The 14692-nt window shown below is 46.1% G+C and overlaps 1 protein-coding gene and 1 long non-coding RNA gene across 2 annotated transcripts in view; one reads left to right on the top strand and one right to left on the bottom strand.

Annotated features, from left to right (window-relative positions):
* Positions 1-14692, top strand: part of LOC144767294 (uncharacterized) — a 238596-nt gene that overhangs the window by 119065 nt on the left and 104839 nt on the right. The gene's annotated exons all lie outside the window — the stretch shown is intronic.
* The window catches only part of DDX5 (DEAD-box helicase 5), a 32111-nt gene continuing 29428 nt past the window's right edge, over positions 12010-14692 (bottom strand). Inside the window, exon 13 of the mRNA XM_078654340.1 lies at positions 12010-12896. Within this exon, the coding sequence (XP_078510466.1) occupies positions 12289-12896 (608 nt within the window). The 3' untranslated portion in view covers positions 12010-12288. The remainder of the gene's footprint in view (positions 12897-14692) is intronic.

Below are 14692 nucleotides of genomic sequence, written 5' to 3'. Positions count from 1 at the left end.
CGGTCATCACTTCACAGGCTAGTGTCACCAGTGGATGATACTACATTTAACAAGGTGTTGTGCAGAGGGGCTTCGAAGCTCCACATTGAAATGCCTAGTCCGCCCCCTGGCATTAATGATTACCTAGCGGGGATACATACCCAGTAATTGGAAGATGCTGGTATGGAGGGGCATGACCTAGATATCACCATTGATTAAATCAATTTGGCCATAGCCCAATTGCGGCCCAGGAAGACCCCAGAACCAAACCGCCTACCCACAGAACTCTACAAGAGGTGTGCAGATCTCTTTAGTCCCCACCTTTTTAATCTTTCAAGAAGCATGCCAGGAGGGAATCCTTCCATTGGACCTACGTATGGCCACGATCATCCCTATTCATAAACAGGGGAACCCCCAAAATATGTGTGCATCCTACCGCCCAATATGCCTACTCAATATGGAAGTGAAGATACCGGCTACTATCCTTGCCACAAGACTTCGCCAAGTAATAACTACTCTAGTACATAAGGACCAGTCGGAATTTTTGCCCGGCCGGGCGACTAGACTGAATTTGCGTAGGACTCATAACTGGATGATGGAGGTTAAGGACTGAGACACCCTGAACTTGCTCCAGTCATTGGACGCAGAAAAGGCGTTTGACACAGTCCACTGGCCCTTCCTTGAGGCCACCTTGACTAAATTTGGTATAGGTCCCAACTTTTGGAAATTGCATTGGACTCCTGTATAAAGATCCCAGGGCGAGGGTTAAGGTCAATGGCCAGCTCTCCATAGACTTTCCCATTAGACAAGGTACCCAACAGGGTTGCCCTCTGTCCCCACTACTCTTTGCTCTCACAATAGGGACTCTGGCCTGCCTGTGCGGACCAACAACGTGCAAAGATTATGGTGTTTTGCATTAAACCGGCCAACATCTGGGAAGAAAAGATCTCTGTATGCGGACGATATACTTCTATATATCATGCACCCGGATACCACGATTCCCACCCTGTTTTATACTATAGACACCTACGGGCAGAACTCTGGGTACACCATAAATTGGCATAAGTCAGTAATATATAGCCCAGGTGCCTTGGTCACATGGTTCAACCTCCCTGGGGACCTCCAGATAGCCCATAACGGGTTCAACTACCTGGGAATTTCACACCACCGAAAAGGACCTTTGCTACCGGAGAAACATTAAACGCAGTTACAAATTTTGCAGAAGACATGCGACGGAAATTGCTGTATGCATTACAGAACACATTTTCTCCTGCCACGACTAATCTTCCGAGAAATCTAAATAGTGATACCAAAATTCTGGCAAAAGTGCTAGCTACAAGATTAAACCTGCTCCTGGAACGACTTGTGTTGCCTGATCAGGCAAGGTTCGTGCCGAATCGAGCCACGGCTCAATCTTCGAACTCTCCTGGCTGTGCTACAGGATATAGACCCACGCAGTGCTGCGGTGGCTGTCTTTTTGGACGCCACTAAAGCGTTTGATTCCATAGAGTGGGATTATGTGATGGGGACACTGACATATATGGGGATGCCAGAATCCTTCCTAGGCTGGATTAAATTGCTATATACGGCGCCCTGTGCCAGGGGTCTCCTTAATTGCTCCCGCTCTGAGGCCTTCCCTATTACTAGAGGGATGAGGCAGGGGTGTCCCCTTTCCCCGTTCTATTTGCCATAGCAATAGAACCTTTAGCCGCTAAGTTGCGGCAACATCATAATCATAGAGGTCTCATATATCCTGCTAGGCAATTGTTAGTGTCACTTTATGCTGACGACATTACGCTGTATATACATAAACCACATGACAACCTCAATCCAGTCTTACGAGAAATTATAAAGTTTGGGGCGATAGCTGGGGTTCAGATAAACTGGGGCAAATCCACTGTCTTTCCCCTAACGGACCATATGCTAGCGCACCCATTGGATTACCTGCTGACGTGGGAGACAGATGACTTTAAATACTTGGGAATCTACATCACCAGGGACAAGGACGCGCTGATGAGGACAAACTATGGGCGTGCTATGGATAGGGTGACGGACAACATCACTAGTTGGCTTAAGATACCCCTCTCAATGGCTGGGAGGATACCCCCAATTAAAATGGTTATATTGCCATAAGCACACAAGCAGTGTACTGCATGACGAGCTGAGCTCGTCATGAGCATGGAAGGGGTTAAATACCCCTCACACACCAACAGGCCCTTTGGTGTCATGCTTCATCATTGGGGTCTTCGCACCCCTCTACGGGATGCGGCGTACTACGACCTACTTCTACGCAGGAGCACTATTTACTCAGACTATGTGAGAGGTGTGTGAGGGTGTTTGTGATATTGAGTGAGTAGTGGGGTTTGAAGTGATTCAAAGTGATGGTTAAAAAGTAACTGGCTCGTGGGGTAAACTAAAAAATTTTAATGGTCCCCTGGGCTGGCACTATTAAAATGATGTGTTGTGAGGTTCTTATGTAACATAATGTACATCACCTCATGTGTGCCTCAACATGTTTCGGAGTGGTACTTCTTCAGGACGGGGTGCACAAATCCCCACCTTACTCACGTGTTTTTAACAAAATCTGTAGTTTACAGAAAAGTGATTGGATAAATAAAGGCTAAATCAATATTTTTCAAGGAGGTATCTGCGATTAGCAAACCAAGGGGAACAACAAAAACATGGAAAGGAATAAAACAATGCGTTCATAACTGCCGTTGTCTTATTCCAGGTACAGTGACCTAATAAAAAGTGTAGGGCAGCAGTTGCTAGACACATTTGTCATCCTAATAGTGAAGGTGCGCCCTGTAAAAAATGGGGGACAAGGACATGACATACACAACACAAAACATAAATCACACGCTCTATTTGCATAAACCTATATGGTTCAAGTGCTCAGAGTGTAAGTGGTAGTGGTCTAAAGTTGAAGGTAAAAGCTTACATATTCTCATAGTACGATGTGACTTTGAACGTGGGGGTATGAGCCAATTTGCATCCTGTAAGGTAAAATACACTTCAGATCTGTTTACTCACAGGTTCGATGCATCTGCTCTTCGTTACCCGTAATTCTACTCACGATTGCCAGGAAAGCCTCTGCCTTGCTGCCCCCAACGCGGCTCTGCTGTGTGTGCTGGCTTGATCTGGACTCCTGTTTTTATACCCAGCTGTTGAGCCAATTAAGCTCTAATTGACCACCCTAACCGGAAGGGAGAAAGAAAGCCCATAAATGGTCTGTCCATTTTAATCACCGCACCGGTTACGCTGCTTGTACTGGCAGAGTAGCGTGATGACTGTGCCCGTGAGAGGGACTCGGTTGTGTACACACTAACGCGCATGCGTGGGATTGTGTCCCATACGCTGCACAGGTACAGTATCGGGGTCTACACCAGTGTTTACTGTAAGGACTTAGTTTTGTCACTTATTGGTGATGTGTTTTCACAATTAGCTTCGCACCCAGTATCAAGCTTTTCAATGCTCAGATTAGCTTGGGACTGCAAAATAATAAGGGGGTGACTATGCTTCAAAGTTACCTGCACATTATGTATGATGTGATTGGCTTCGTACAAGGTATAAAGCATTTCAATGTTCAGATGAGCTGGGAACTACAGATTTGTTGTAAGGGAGTAGCTATGGATCAGTTCGAGCACTTAATGAATGAGGAAATACATTCTTAAGGAACACAGTGTTAGTTTAGCGATATTATCCCCATGCCTCAATACGTTTGCTTGGAGGATTGCCATTAGGACATAGCAGTTAGATGGTTGTACCCAGGGTCAAATTATCAGTGGGTGGTTGTTCTGTACACACTGAGGGACTGAAGTGGTTATACCCTTGAACCCTAAATTTTTATTGCTGGGAATATCAGGAGATATAGATCTGGGCCGGCCATTAGCTCATCTTTACTAGGCTAGCCCTGGTGGTGGCACAAAGGGACATAGCAAGAACTTGGGGCGCTACAAATGCTCCTTCACTCCGAGTGAAAGGCAGGGATGGAAATGTATATGGGAGCTGAAAGGGTTACCAAAAGGTGAGAGGGTGCCCGAAGAAATTCCACAAGATATGGGGTAAACAGTGGACCTATTATGGCTAGGAAGCTGAGGTGGGAGAGGACTAGATGGATCCCAAAGGGATGTTCCCTTTAAACCTCCCGAGCATCTAAGGGAAAGAGAAACCCCACGGAACTAAGATATAAATATGTGGATATTTTGAAGTGGATTCCTCAAGAGGCCCATCGGGACTATAATGTATTGTATGGCTTAGTAATGTATGTTACTACATGACTGCAACTGACTTTATGGTTTGTTTTGTTTGCCAAAAATATAAATATCAACTTGTTTTTAACAAGCATTGGAAATGCAATAGGTCTCGCAGTAGGAAAGTTTGAGCTATAGGTGTTATTTATTTTTTTGTTTTTTATTTATGTGTTGTTTTTTCTAAATAGCTAAATTAATAGCTTTCTTCTTTACAAAGCCAATAGTTATAATTTTTGTAAATGTGACACCTCTAGCATTTGTAAAGCAACATGTTTTGTATTAACGGGACTTATGTGACTTATATGTATTGATATAAAAAAAATCAATGGCTTTAAAAAACAATTAATAATTAATACGTAAATAAAATGGATTTTATTTTATATTGCCAATAGCTTAAAGTTTATTAAATATATTTAGTGAAGATGCTGTGGTTGCGCTGAGTGAGGGTGAGTGAGGGTGAGTGAGGGTGAGTGAGTGGTTGAGGGTGAGTGAGGGTGAGTGAGGGTGAGTGGGTGAGGGTGAGTGAGGGTGAGTGAGGGTGAGGGGTTGAGGGTGAGTGAGGGTGAGGGGTTGAGGGTGAGTGAGGGGTTGAGGGTGAGTGAGGGTGAGGGGTTGAGGGTGAGTGAGGGTGAGGGGTTGAGGGTGAGTGAGGGTGAGGGGTTGAGGGTGAGGTGTTGAGGTGAGGTGTTGAGGGTGAGTGAGGGTGAGTGAGGGTGAGGGTGAGTGAGGGTGAGGGTGGGTGAGGGGTTGAGGGTGGGTGAGGGGTTGAGGGTGGGTGAGGGGTTGAGGGTGGGTGAGGGTGAGTGAGGGGTTGAGGGTGGGTGAGGGGGTGAGGGTGAGTGAGGCTGAGGGGTTGAGGGTGAGTGAGGGTGAGTGAGAGTGAGGCTGAGGGGTTGAGGGTGAGTGAGAGTGAGGCTGAGGGGTTGAGGGTGAGTGAGGGTGAGTGAGAGTGAGGGTGAGGGGTTGAGGGTGAGTGAGGGTGAGTGAGGGGTTGAGGGTGAGTGAGGGGTTGAGGGTGAGTGAGGGTGAGTGAGGGGTTGAGGGTGAGTGAGGGTGGGTGAGGGTGAGGGGTTGAGGGTGAGTGAGGGTGAGGGAGTGAGGGTGAGTGAGGGTGAGTGAGGGTGAGTGAGGGTGAGTGAGGGTGGGTGAGGGTGGGTGAGGGTGGGTGAGGGTGGGTGAGGGTGGGTGGGTGAGGGTGGGTGAGGGTGGGTGAGGGTGAAGGGTTGAGGGTGAAGGGTTGAGGGTGAAGGGTTGAGGGTGAAGGGTTGAGGGTGAAGGGTTGAGGGTGAAGGGTTGAGGGGTTGAGGGTGAGGGGTTGAGGGTGAGGGGTTGAGGGTGAGGGGTTGAGGGTGAGTGAGGGTGAGTGAGGGTGAGGGTGAGTGAGGGTGAGTGAGGGTGAGGGGTTGAGGGTGAGTGAGGGTGAGGGGTTGAGGGTGAGTGAGGGTGAGGGGTTGAGGGTGAGTGAGGGTGTTGGCTATTGTGCGCCGGGGTTTACACTACTTCAGTTAGGGCCGCACACTGCATGTCAGAGAAGAGAGAGAAGGGGAAGGGGGAGGAGAAATGCGACACGGTGGGCAGGGGGCTGTGTTATCTCAGCAGAGTCGAATCAACAAACGGAACAGTGCACCGCCGTTAACATTGTAGAAGTGGACATCCAGAAAAAATACAGGGATGGTTGGAAAAGGTTAATTATCTCGTAGCCCACACGCTGGAGTCAGAGCAAAGTCTTCAATGTTTATCCAGGCGTACTTGACATTAACATACCGTATGATGTTTAATATCCGCTCCCCTTTTTAAAAAAAAATTCAGCCACAAAACAGCACATGGCGCTTATGATATATCAGTGGGTTGGAAACATTACCGGCGCGCTGGAGCGCCGCTGCGGCGCGCAGCGAAGCACTTGCCCCACTAGGTTTGGGGGAGAGATTGAAGCATTGGACAAGCTGTCAAAGATGCATTTTGGGAATGCTACAAAACGCGCAATTACCCAGCAGCTCACGGCTGCCAAGAGGCACTTCCGGAACTGAGCTCTGAAATGGGTTGGGGAATGAGAGGGGGGGGAGGGGAGGGAGAGAGATTGGGATTCGAAAGACAAAAGGGGGAGAAAAGACAGGGTAAGGGAAAAGAATAGGAGGAGAGGAGGGTAGAAAGAGACGAAAAGCGAGTGAATAAAAGGGTTTTTTGTGACAAAGAGGGAAAGTGGTAGTAAAAGGAAGGAGGGGGGAATTTAAAGGGAGCGACAGGAGAGGGAATGGAGGGGTGAAAGGCAAATGGTGTACACGGTTTAAGGAGGATGGATTTGTTGCAAACTACAGTGAGAAGTAGGGGAGCCCGCAGAAGAGTTGGATGAGAGAAGAAATATGTCAAACAGCACAAAATGAAGGAGTCCAGAGTGGAGTGGTAAAGGAGAATAGAAAGGGAGAGTGGGCAGGGGAGGGGGCGGAGCGGGGAGAGGGAACAGACGGAGCGAAGGCAGATAAGGGGAGGGGGAGGAGAAATGCGACACGGCGGGCAGGGGAGGGGGCGGAGCGGGGAGAGGAAACAGACGGAGGGAAGGGAGATAAGGGGAGGGGGGAGGAGAAATGCGACACGGCGGGCAGGGGAGGGGGCGGAGCGGGGAGAGGGAACAGACGGAGGGAAGGCAGATGAGGGGGGAGGAGAAATGCGACACGGCGGGCAGGGGAGGGGGCGGAGCGGGGGCTTACGTGTGTGATTAAAAAAAAGATCAGAATAAACCATGTTTGTGGGCTGGGTCTGCATGGCGATGTTGAAAGCTTAATTTGCTGTGTTTAATTTGGGGTTGAAAGCAATGTGGGAAAGAGGAGAGGAAGTGAGCAGGCAGACACAGAAGCCAAACAGTCTGTGTAGCTGCCTTTAAAAGAGTGGCGGAAATGTCAGGGGGTCTCGAGGAGCCCCTGCAGGATGAGGTAAAGGTGTTTATCAAAGAGGCATTGAAAGGGTTAGCTCACCCCAGTAGGCAGTCTGTCCTTGAGAGACATTTCAAAGGCATGTGCGGGCAGACCTGGACTCTGTGAGGGCTCATGGAAGGGCTGGATGTTTACACCAATGCGACGCGACCAGGCAGGGGAGGGGGCGGAGCGGGGCTGTGGGAGGAGTGCGGGAACAGACAGCGAGGGGAGGAGAGTAGGAGGAGGAGAGTAGGGGAGGCACGGCCTAGCGGCCGTGCAATCAAGAAGTGAGGGGGCGGGAGAGTAGGCAAGGCAGGCGGCATGTGCACGCGCTTTTAAGCTCAATGCGCATGCGCATTGAGCTTAAAAGTCACGGGCACTGCAAGGAATCGCCACGATTCCTTGCAAGTTGGACAAAGAGTGGATAAGCCCCCATAGTCTCGCTTGCTCGATGCGCATGCGCATCGACAGGCGAGACCTAAAAACATTGAAATGCCTACAGCTGTACCATCAACATCTATAATGTGAGACTCCGCATCAGTCTTCCACTAGACCTCTTCCCTTTGTGCCTGGCTTGCTGGAACCAGCTCTCCACACTGACCAACTTCGCCAGGAGTGGCACCAGAGGATATAAAAAAAAAGTACAAAGTTCCCGAGCAGGACTCTCTTTTTCTGACGTCTGACCCACCATCAGACTGTCATTGTATGGGCTGCAAGGAGAGGTCACATGGGGGCCTCATCATCTACTGTTCCCCACAAGGCAGCAAAGCCACAGATGCCATTGGAAAAAAAATGTGCAACACTTCTGCCTCTTTCATGAAGGTGGCAAACAGATCTGCTCTACTAGGTTGTTAGAACTGCTCGCTATGGGACTCCCTCTCATGCTTCACAGAAAAATTGCAGAAGGAATATTCAGGGGATTCTGCACGAAGGTCTCATGGCGAATCAGCGCGGCAGCAAATACCTCAGACCTTGCAGCCTACGGTTATTCACATGGCATTTGTGCTAGGAGATCCTAATGGCTAAAACTCACAAGACTGACTGAAACCGGAGGCCCAACATAGAATACTCAACCTCCCCTTGAATGGTACATCTCTTTGGCTCTCATGTGGACGATGAGATGTCCAGGATGAAATCAGAGCCGGATACCTTGAAGGCGGTTGGTTTGTAGAAAAAGGACTTGACGTAGGTATCGACCCTATGATCATCAGTACCAGCAGAGGGTTCAAACCCCTCATTGGTCCCTGCAGCAGCAGCACCACCATGCGAGATTGCATTTCCAGCAGTGACTGTCTCGTAGTGGCCACTAGACAAACCCCTCCTACTTCAAAACAACCTAAGCAGCGAGTTCTCTCTTTCTTTAACTCGGTTACTGTAGTAAGAGCTGGGCCTTGTTGCGCACTTTAAGTTAGCATAGGCTAATTAGAAGTTTAAACGCCATTTTATCTTTTTGCCGCTTTTGCACACAACACTGCATATAACTGGTATAAGTTAGGCTGCATAAAATGCTTCACATGAGAATGGCTTGTTTTTAGCATCCCTAGACTTGCATCGTGACTAGTCTGCACGAGTTATAAAGCATCCATGGGCATCATACCAAGGTAGCCGTTCGGGCTGGTCTGCTTAACAAATGCAGCTGCAGCAAACGTGATTCTGGCGCCTTTAACACCACACTAAGCATGATTTCAGACACTTGGAAGACGCCAGTTTTTCCAGAGAGCTTTTGCAGATCCTGATGAGATACACTTCTGCTGATTAAGGGACCTATATTATACTAAACATAATTCCTACCTAGGGAGGGTGAATTACTAGGTGCTATAGGATCTATTTTCACCATCATTGTAATAGGATTTCTCCTTGTTTTATGGAATTGTAACAATGCGGATATTATTTCTTATGTTAGCAAAGCTACTGCATCTTAGAGCAAGTCGTTAAAATAAATATTTTAACCGTGTCTTTTTACTCCTGTTGTGTGAACTGGTATGAGTGTATAACGAAAGTGTGTTCTAGACTAAGTCACATGTTCTGGGTTGTCTAATAATTGGTTCCTTTGTTATAGGACAAAGAGCTAATGTGACACTGATGCTAGCTGGTTAGGATTTCTTGGCATTAAGTTGAGTTTTTTGGGTACACCACAATTCACTGAGGTCCCGGGTCTCTGCACAGTTCTGTGTAGGAGCAGAATCCCTGCGACATTACCCACTCCCGTGCGAGGAACTAATTTGGCAGAGGATAAAAATAAAAGGACAAATGTATACTCAATATTGTGCAGAATGGGTACTAAATCAGATTAAAGTCTCCACCATCCATGCCTCCTTAAAAAAAATCTGTTTCAGCTAGATCTGCTGCAAGAGGTGGTATCCATCCCACTACAAAAAAAAGGCCAACGAAAGGGTTCCCGGGCAACAATCACAGGGGCTTTATTCACGTTCCTATCTGGCTTGAAAGACAGGTCCAAAAAGGTGTTTCGGCCAATACTAGATCTAACTCTTAAATATGTTCTGTGAGATTCAGGATGCTGGCCTTGCATCAAATCATCCCACACATCCATTAAGGGGATTGGATCCAATTCATAGACCTTCAGGCAGCTTACGTCCCACATCCAAAATTCTCAAAAACACAGGAAGTTCCTTTGTTTCAGGAACGAGTCAGACCATTGAGTTCAAAGTACTTCCTCTCAAACCCAAGTCGGGTCCTAGCACCTTGTCAAAATGCATGGCGACCGTGGCCTTCCTGAGAAAGCAAAAAAAATCTTCAGTCTACCCTGATCTAGACAGCTGGTTACTCGAGAGTACCTCTCCAGGACCCTGCAGAATCATGAAATACTGCATCCAAATTCTATATCAGCTGGGCCTGTGTGTGAACTACAAAATAGTCTATCCTAAATTCTACTCTATCCAGTGCTTATGACCATTGAGGTATCCCCAGGAATAGAAGGACAAGTTACTTACCTGTAATCGTAGTACTTTTCCAGGTGTATAAACAAAGTCATAAGCACCCTCCCTCCTCCCCGGACAAACATGTATACAATGCTACAAATACAATGTAAAACGCGGTCAACAAGCCCTGACTTAACTTTCCCTAAGGGAGCATGGAGGTCTTATGTTTTGTGTTCTATATGCAACATTATATGCTAATCTGCCTGCTATAACCATGCCTTTTTCCCCTTCGAAAATAAAGGCTATGTTGAAACAAGTTGGAGGTACATTTTCGTGGTCATGAAAATGTTATATGTTCAAGTATTTCAAATGGAAAAAAAGTATTGGCATATCAGAGCCTAGTATGGTTTAATCTGCATAATTTATACAAGTCTATATTTGAAATAAAGGTTTATGCATATATTTTTTGCTAAGGCTCCAGAGTCCCCCACACGTGTTTGTGACTGATAATACCCCTGGCAGAAGAGATCTAGGATTACAGGTAACATCCTTTCAAGATTGTGCTGGCAAGGTGTCAGCCCAACTTGTTTCAGGGCGGCAATTGCAAAAACAACAAGTGATGGACTGAATGTGGATCAATGTCACACACTCCCCCAGTCAAAAGATCTGGGCCCAAATCCATCGTTTTTTTGCACTCCACACCACCCTGGGCTTGACTTGTTTCAGGGCTCCGTTTGGCTTCAGGGTTTTTCAAAGAAAGCGTACGAGGGTCAGGCACTACAACCTCAGGTTTCAAAAAGCCTCCTTGATCTCACATGCAATCTCTGGGTCTTTATCACGATTGAGCATGTCTGGGTCTTTAGGAACATTCAGGAGGGGGAGGAACCTGAAGGCTCAGCCGAACAGGACATTACCTTTAGCCACTAACTGCATCATATGCGCCAGCTTTCAACCTGCCGATAAGACAAATCGGCAATCACACTTGTAATGAAGACAAGTTATAGGCAACAATCTTGCATATAAACGAAGAAAATGTAATTTACGTACCTGAGCAGTCATAAATACAACAGGGATCTGAGCTACTTGGTCCTGATCAAGGCCAACAGACCAAATGAGGCACATATGGCCTCATGTTGAGCAGTTTATTTGATGCCAAGGATTAGCAATACCTCTGAAAAATTTTATTCTTACCCCATTCAGGTTATCACACAAATTTTACTAGGATTTTAGTAAGTGTTGCACAGATCCCACCATACTCTTCAAGACACTCCAAATGAATGTGCTATTCACGTGGTGAAGCACATACGGAACTCAAGGACGATTGCCACTAGGTCACTCCAGTGTAGATTATATACTGCTGGTTAGAACTGAATATTATGCCATGTCAGGAGCAATGAAGTACCTTAGTGGTAGTACAGAAAACTCTTAGTAAGCACATGTTGACATGAAAGCCAACTAATGGCTATAACAAAATGCTCAACGATTCAAGTTTTAAGCAACTCCTTCTGCAGCGTATTTAAACAAAGTCCAAACCAAGATTCAGAACTCCACTATTAAGGCAAATGTGGGAGGCAGTAGAGTGTCCCAGATGACACTGAATTAGCTAGTAATTCTTTAACCGCATCAATGCGGCGGCTTTTCCCGCTGTACGTGGCAATTTTTAAATTACCGCATTACATGACGAGCTCAGCTCGTCCTCAGCGTACGGCAGGTTACGCTCATGACGAGCTGAGCTAGTCATCAGCCCCGAAGGGGTTAAGTAACAGTAAACACTACTGCTGGAACGCAATTTTATTCATGAGTCAAATGTTATTCTGAAGCTTTACAAAACTTCTCAAATCCAGATTAAAAAATATATGAATCTGAGCCTCAGCCAAGGTTCCCATGGGCAGCCTTTTCTTATGTTAGGAGCATACACTCAGCTTGCACTCCATATTTACGTAGATTTAGTGCTATAGCAACTGGGCTAAAAATAACTTGCACAAGATATCCAAGTTAAAGTTTTATTTAAGGCCATGCGCTGCCTCATTACAGTACTTCAAATCACTGTACATTTACTTTGTGAAAACACAGTCTGCATTTTCTAGTACAAAAAGAAAACTAAAATTGTTCCAGGAATGTAATGTAGATAAAGTCAACTTAAATAATGAAGTGCACCTTAATTACTGCTGCACTGCAGTAGTTTCTGCATTTCCTCGAAGGCTTCTTAAATAACTATCCTGTCTTCTGAACACACAATATAAAGAGCAATTGAAAACCTGACATTTGTTACTGGGTGTATCCTGCTGGCATTGGATAACCTATCAGAGATGGAGCAGGTGTGGCTGTTGGTGCCTGAGCAGGTGCGGCTGGGGTAGCATAACTGTATTGCTGGTTCATTCCTGGCTGCTGGTTCATTCCAGCTTGCTGGTTCATTGTAGGTTGCTGGTTCATGCCAGCTTGTTGGTTCATGGTAGGCTGCTGGTTCATGCCAGCTTGTTGGTTCATTCCCAGCTGGTTCATTCCAGGCTGCTGGTTCATTCCCAGTTGCGGATTCATGCCAGGCTGCTGTTGGTGGTTCATGCCATTAAGCATATTTCCGAATTGCTGGTTGCCAAATCCATTCTGATATGTGCCTGTTTGATTAGCAGGCCGGAAACCACCTTGCACACTATTGGCTCCAAAGCCATTCCCAAAGCTATTGCCATTTGCGTAGTTTGGAGCACCAAAACCATTCTGAGGTTTTGAGTTGAAGTCTCTTTTTGGTCCACTGCTGCTAAATCCACGATTGAAGTTTTCCCTATCCCTAATACCACTACTGAAGCCACCACCCCTTCTGCCTGTTGAATATCTTTCACGTCGATCATCCCTCATGCCTCTTCCACCTCGGAAACGACCTAAAAGAAAAATAAAGTTAGAACTCTTGCTGCAGTTGAAACGTTTTAATAAAATGAACATTACACTTAAAGCTGCAAAGACTAACAATACTGAAGAGACTCCCAACTGCATGGGTCCAACTTCAAAAGAAGTGTGCAGAGGAACTGTACTAGATTAATCCACACTGAAACACTAGTGGATAAACATCTGAATACAATAATTTAAAAAGCCATTTGCAGCTAGGGAATGCAGACTTTAGGCATAACACTTAAATTGCTCATTTAACCTAATGTGTCCGAAGCCATCGCTCAGAAACACCTATGGCTTTAAACCCAAACACAGAAAAGTACAGTTTGACTGCATCGAAGATGTGCAGAATAGAAATGTGGGTGAAGATTAGGGACTCCATTTTCAACTCTTCCAAGAGCGTTCTGAACATTTGAAATCTCAAGCTTGTGTGATCTGCACAAATATTAGGTACCTTACTAAGTGGAGTGCATTTCGAATGTGCAATCATGCCATCTGCATAAGTAGATGGAGTAAAAATAATCTATTACGATTTAAAACAACTTGCTGAGGCAGATTTGATTAGATGGAGCATAATCCTTCCTTTACTAGCAATGAGGTAGTCTGAAAACAGGATCGCCAGGCAAAGAACCAGTCATCGCAAGCTTAATCTAAATGGACAAGATCAAGTTGCTTGTCCTCACTAGGTTACTGTGAGCACAAGAGGGCTCAGACCGTAAGCTACTTGAAAATGAAATACTGCTCTTTTCTTGCTTGCAGATCAGTTAGTTGATACGCCAACATAATTGATTCATTCAGGTCTAACAGCTAGCGGCCTTTAACCTGCAAAATTATACTCTGAAGAACAACTCTGGTACAGCCGTTACAACTAACTTGCTCTGCTCAGAATGAACGCCTTCAAAAAGGGGAGCAGCAAGCAGGTGGCTCAAGTCAGCAGGAGGATAAGTACTTAAAATTGCTTACCGTACATTGTAGCTTCAGATTGGTATTGCTTCAACAGTGGGATTTAGCTAACAAGCAAACTATGCATACCCAATGCATTACCTGCCTCAGGTGGTTAACCGTCCATATGCCCTTTAATACATGGGCATGCTTTCTATAGGTCTGGCCTCAGATAGTTAAGCGTTAACAGGGAGAGATTTTCAGAGTAAGTAGAATATGCCAATTAACACCCCATGAAGTTGGTTAGGTCGAGCCTAGGCAGCACATGCGCTGCGAAACATGCTGTATTAGGTTATGCTCCTTTAAGCTCCGCCCATACATCATTGGCTTGTGATAATGTCTTTTGCAAATCAGCTCATTAGTCCCTCTTGAGTGCCATCCTGTCTTGTTACAGTCCATAAGGATCGGCCCTTTCACTAGTGTCCTAACTCGGGAGCTTTTATTAGCAGTTCTGATAACTATTTACTTTATTAATGTACACCGCACTCACGGGACGCCAGCTTCAGCAATGGCTGCTGCTTCTAAACCCACTTTGCACTTTTATTTCTCAGAAGCAACATCAGCAATGGTGGCTGCTTGCATTTCCGAGATCGTGGTTTTTACTTTGAATGGATAGATCTGGGCAGGTAATTAGCGCCCAAGCTTGAACCCTTGTACCCAGTTAACGTAGGCAGCTTTGGATGTTTACCCACCTCCTCACAGTCAATATGCTTTTTAGGGCGTTTTCATCCGTTTCCCTCGCCAAGTCACTCCCACCATGCAATGCTTAACCATATCCTCCCTTTTGCTTCCCAGAGCTCCCATGTGAGCGCTTGGGAAGGGTGCTCCATTTATTACAGGCGTACAA

Source organism: Lissotriton helveticus, chromosome 7 (genome assembly GCF_964261635.1).
Source record: "Lissotriton helveticus chromosome 7, aLisHel1.1, whole genome shotgun sequence".
Taxonomy (NCBI): Eukaryota; Metazoa; Chordata; class Amphibia; order Caudata; family Salamandridae; genus Lissotriton; species Lissotriton helveticus.
The sequence above is the reverse complement of the archived record's forward strand: the minus strand, read 5'-3'. Positions and strand labels throughout refer to the sequence as shown.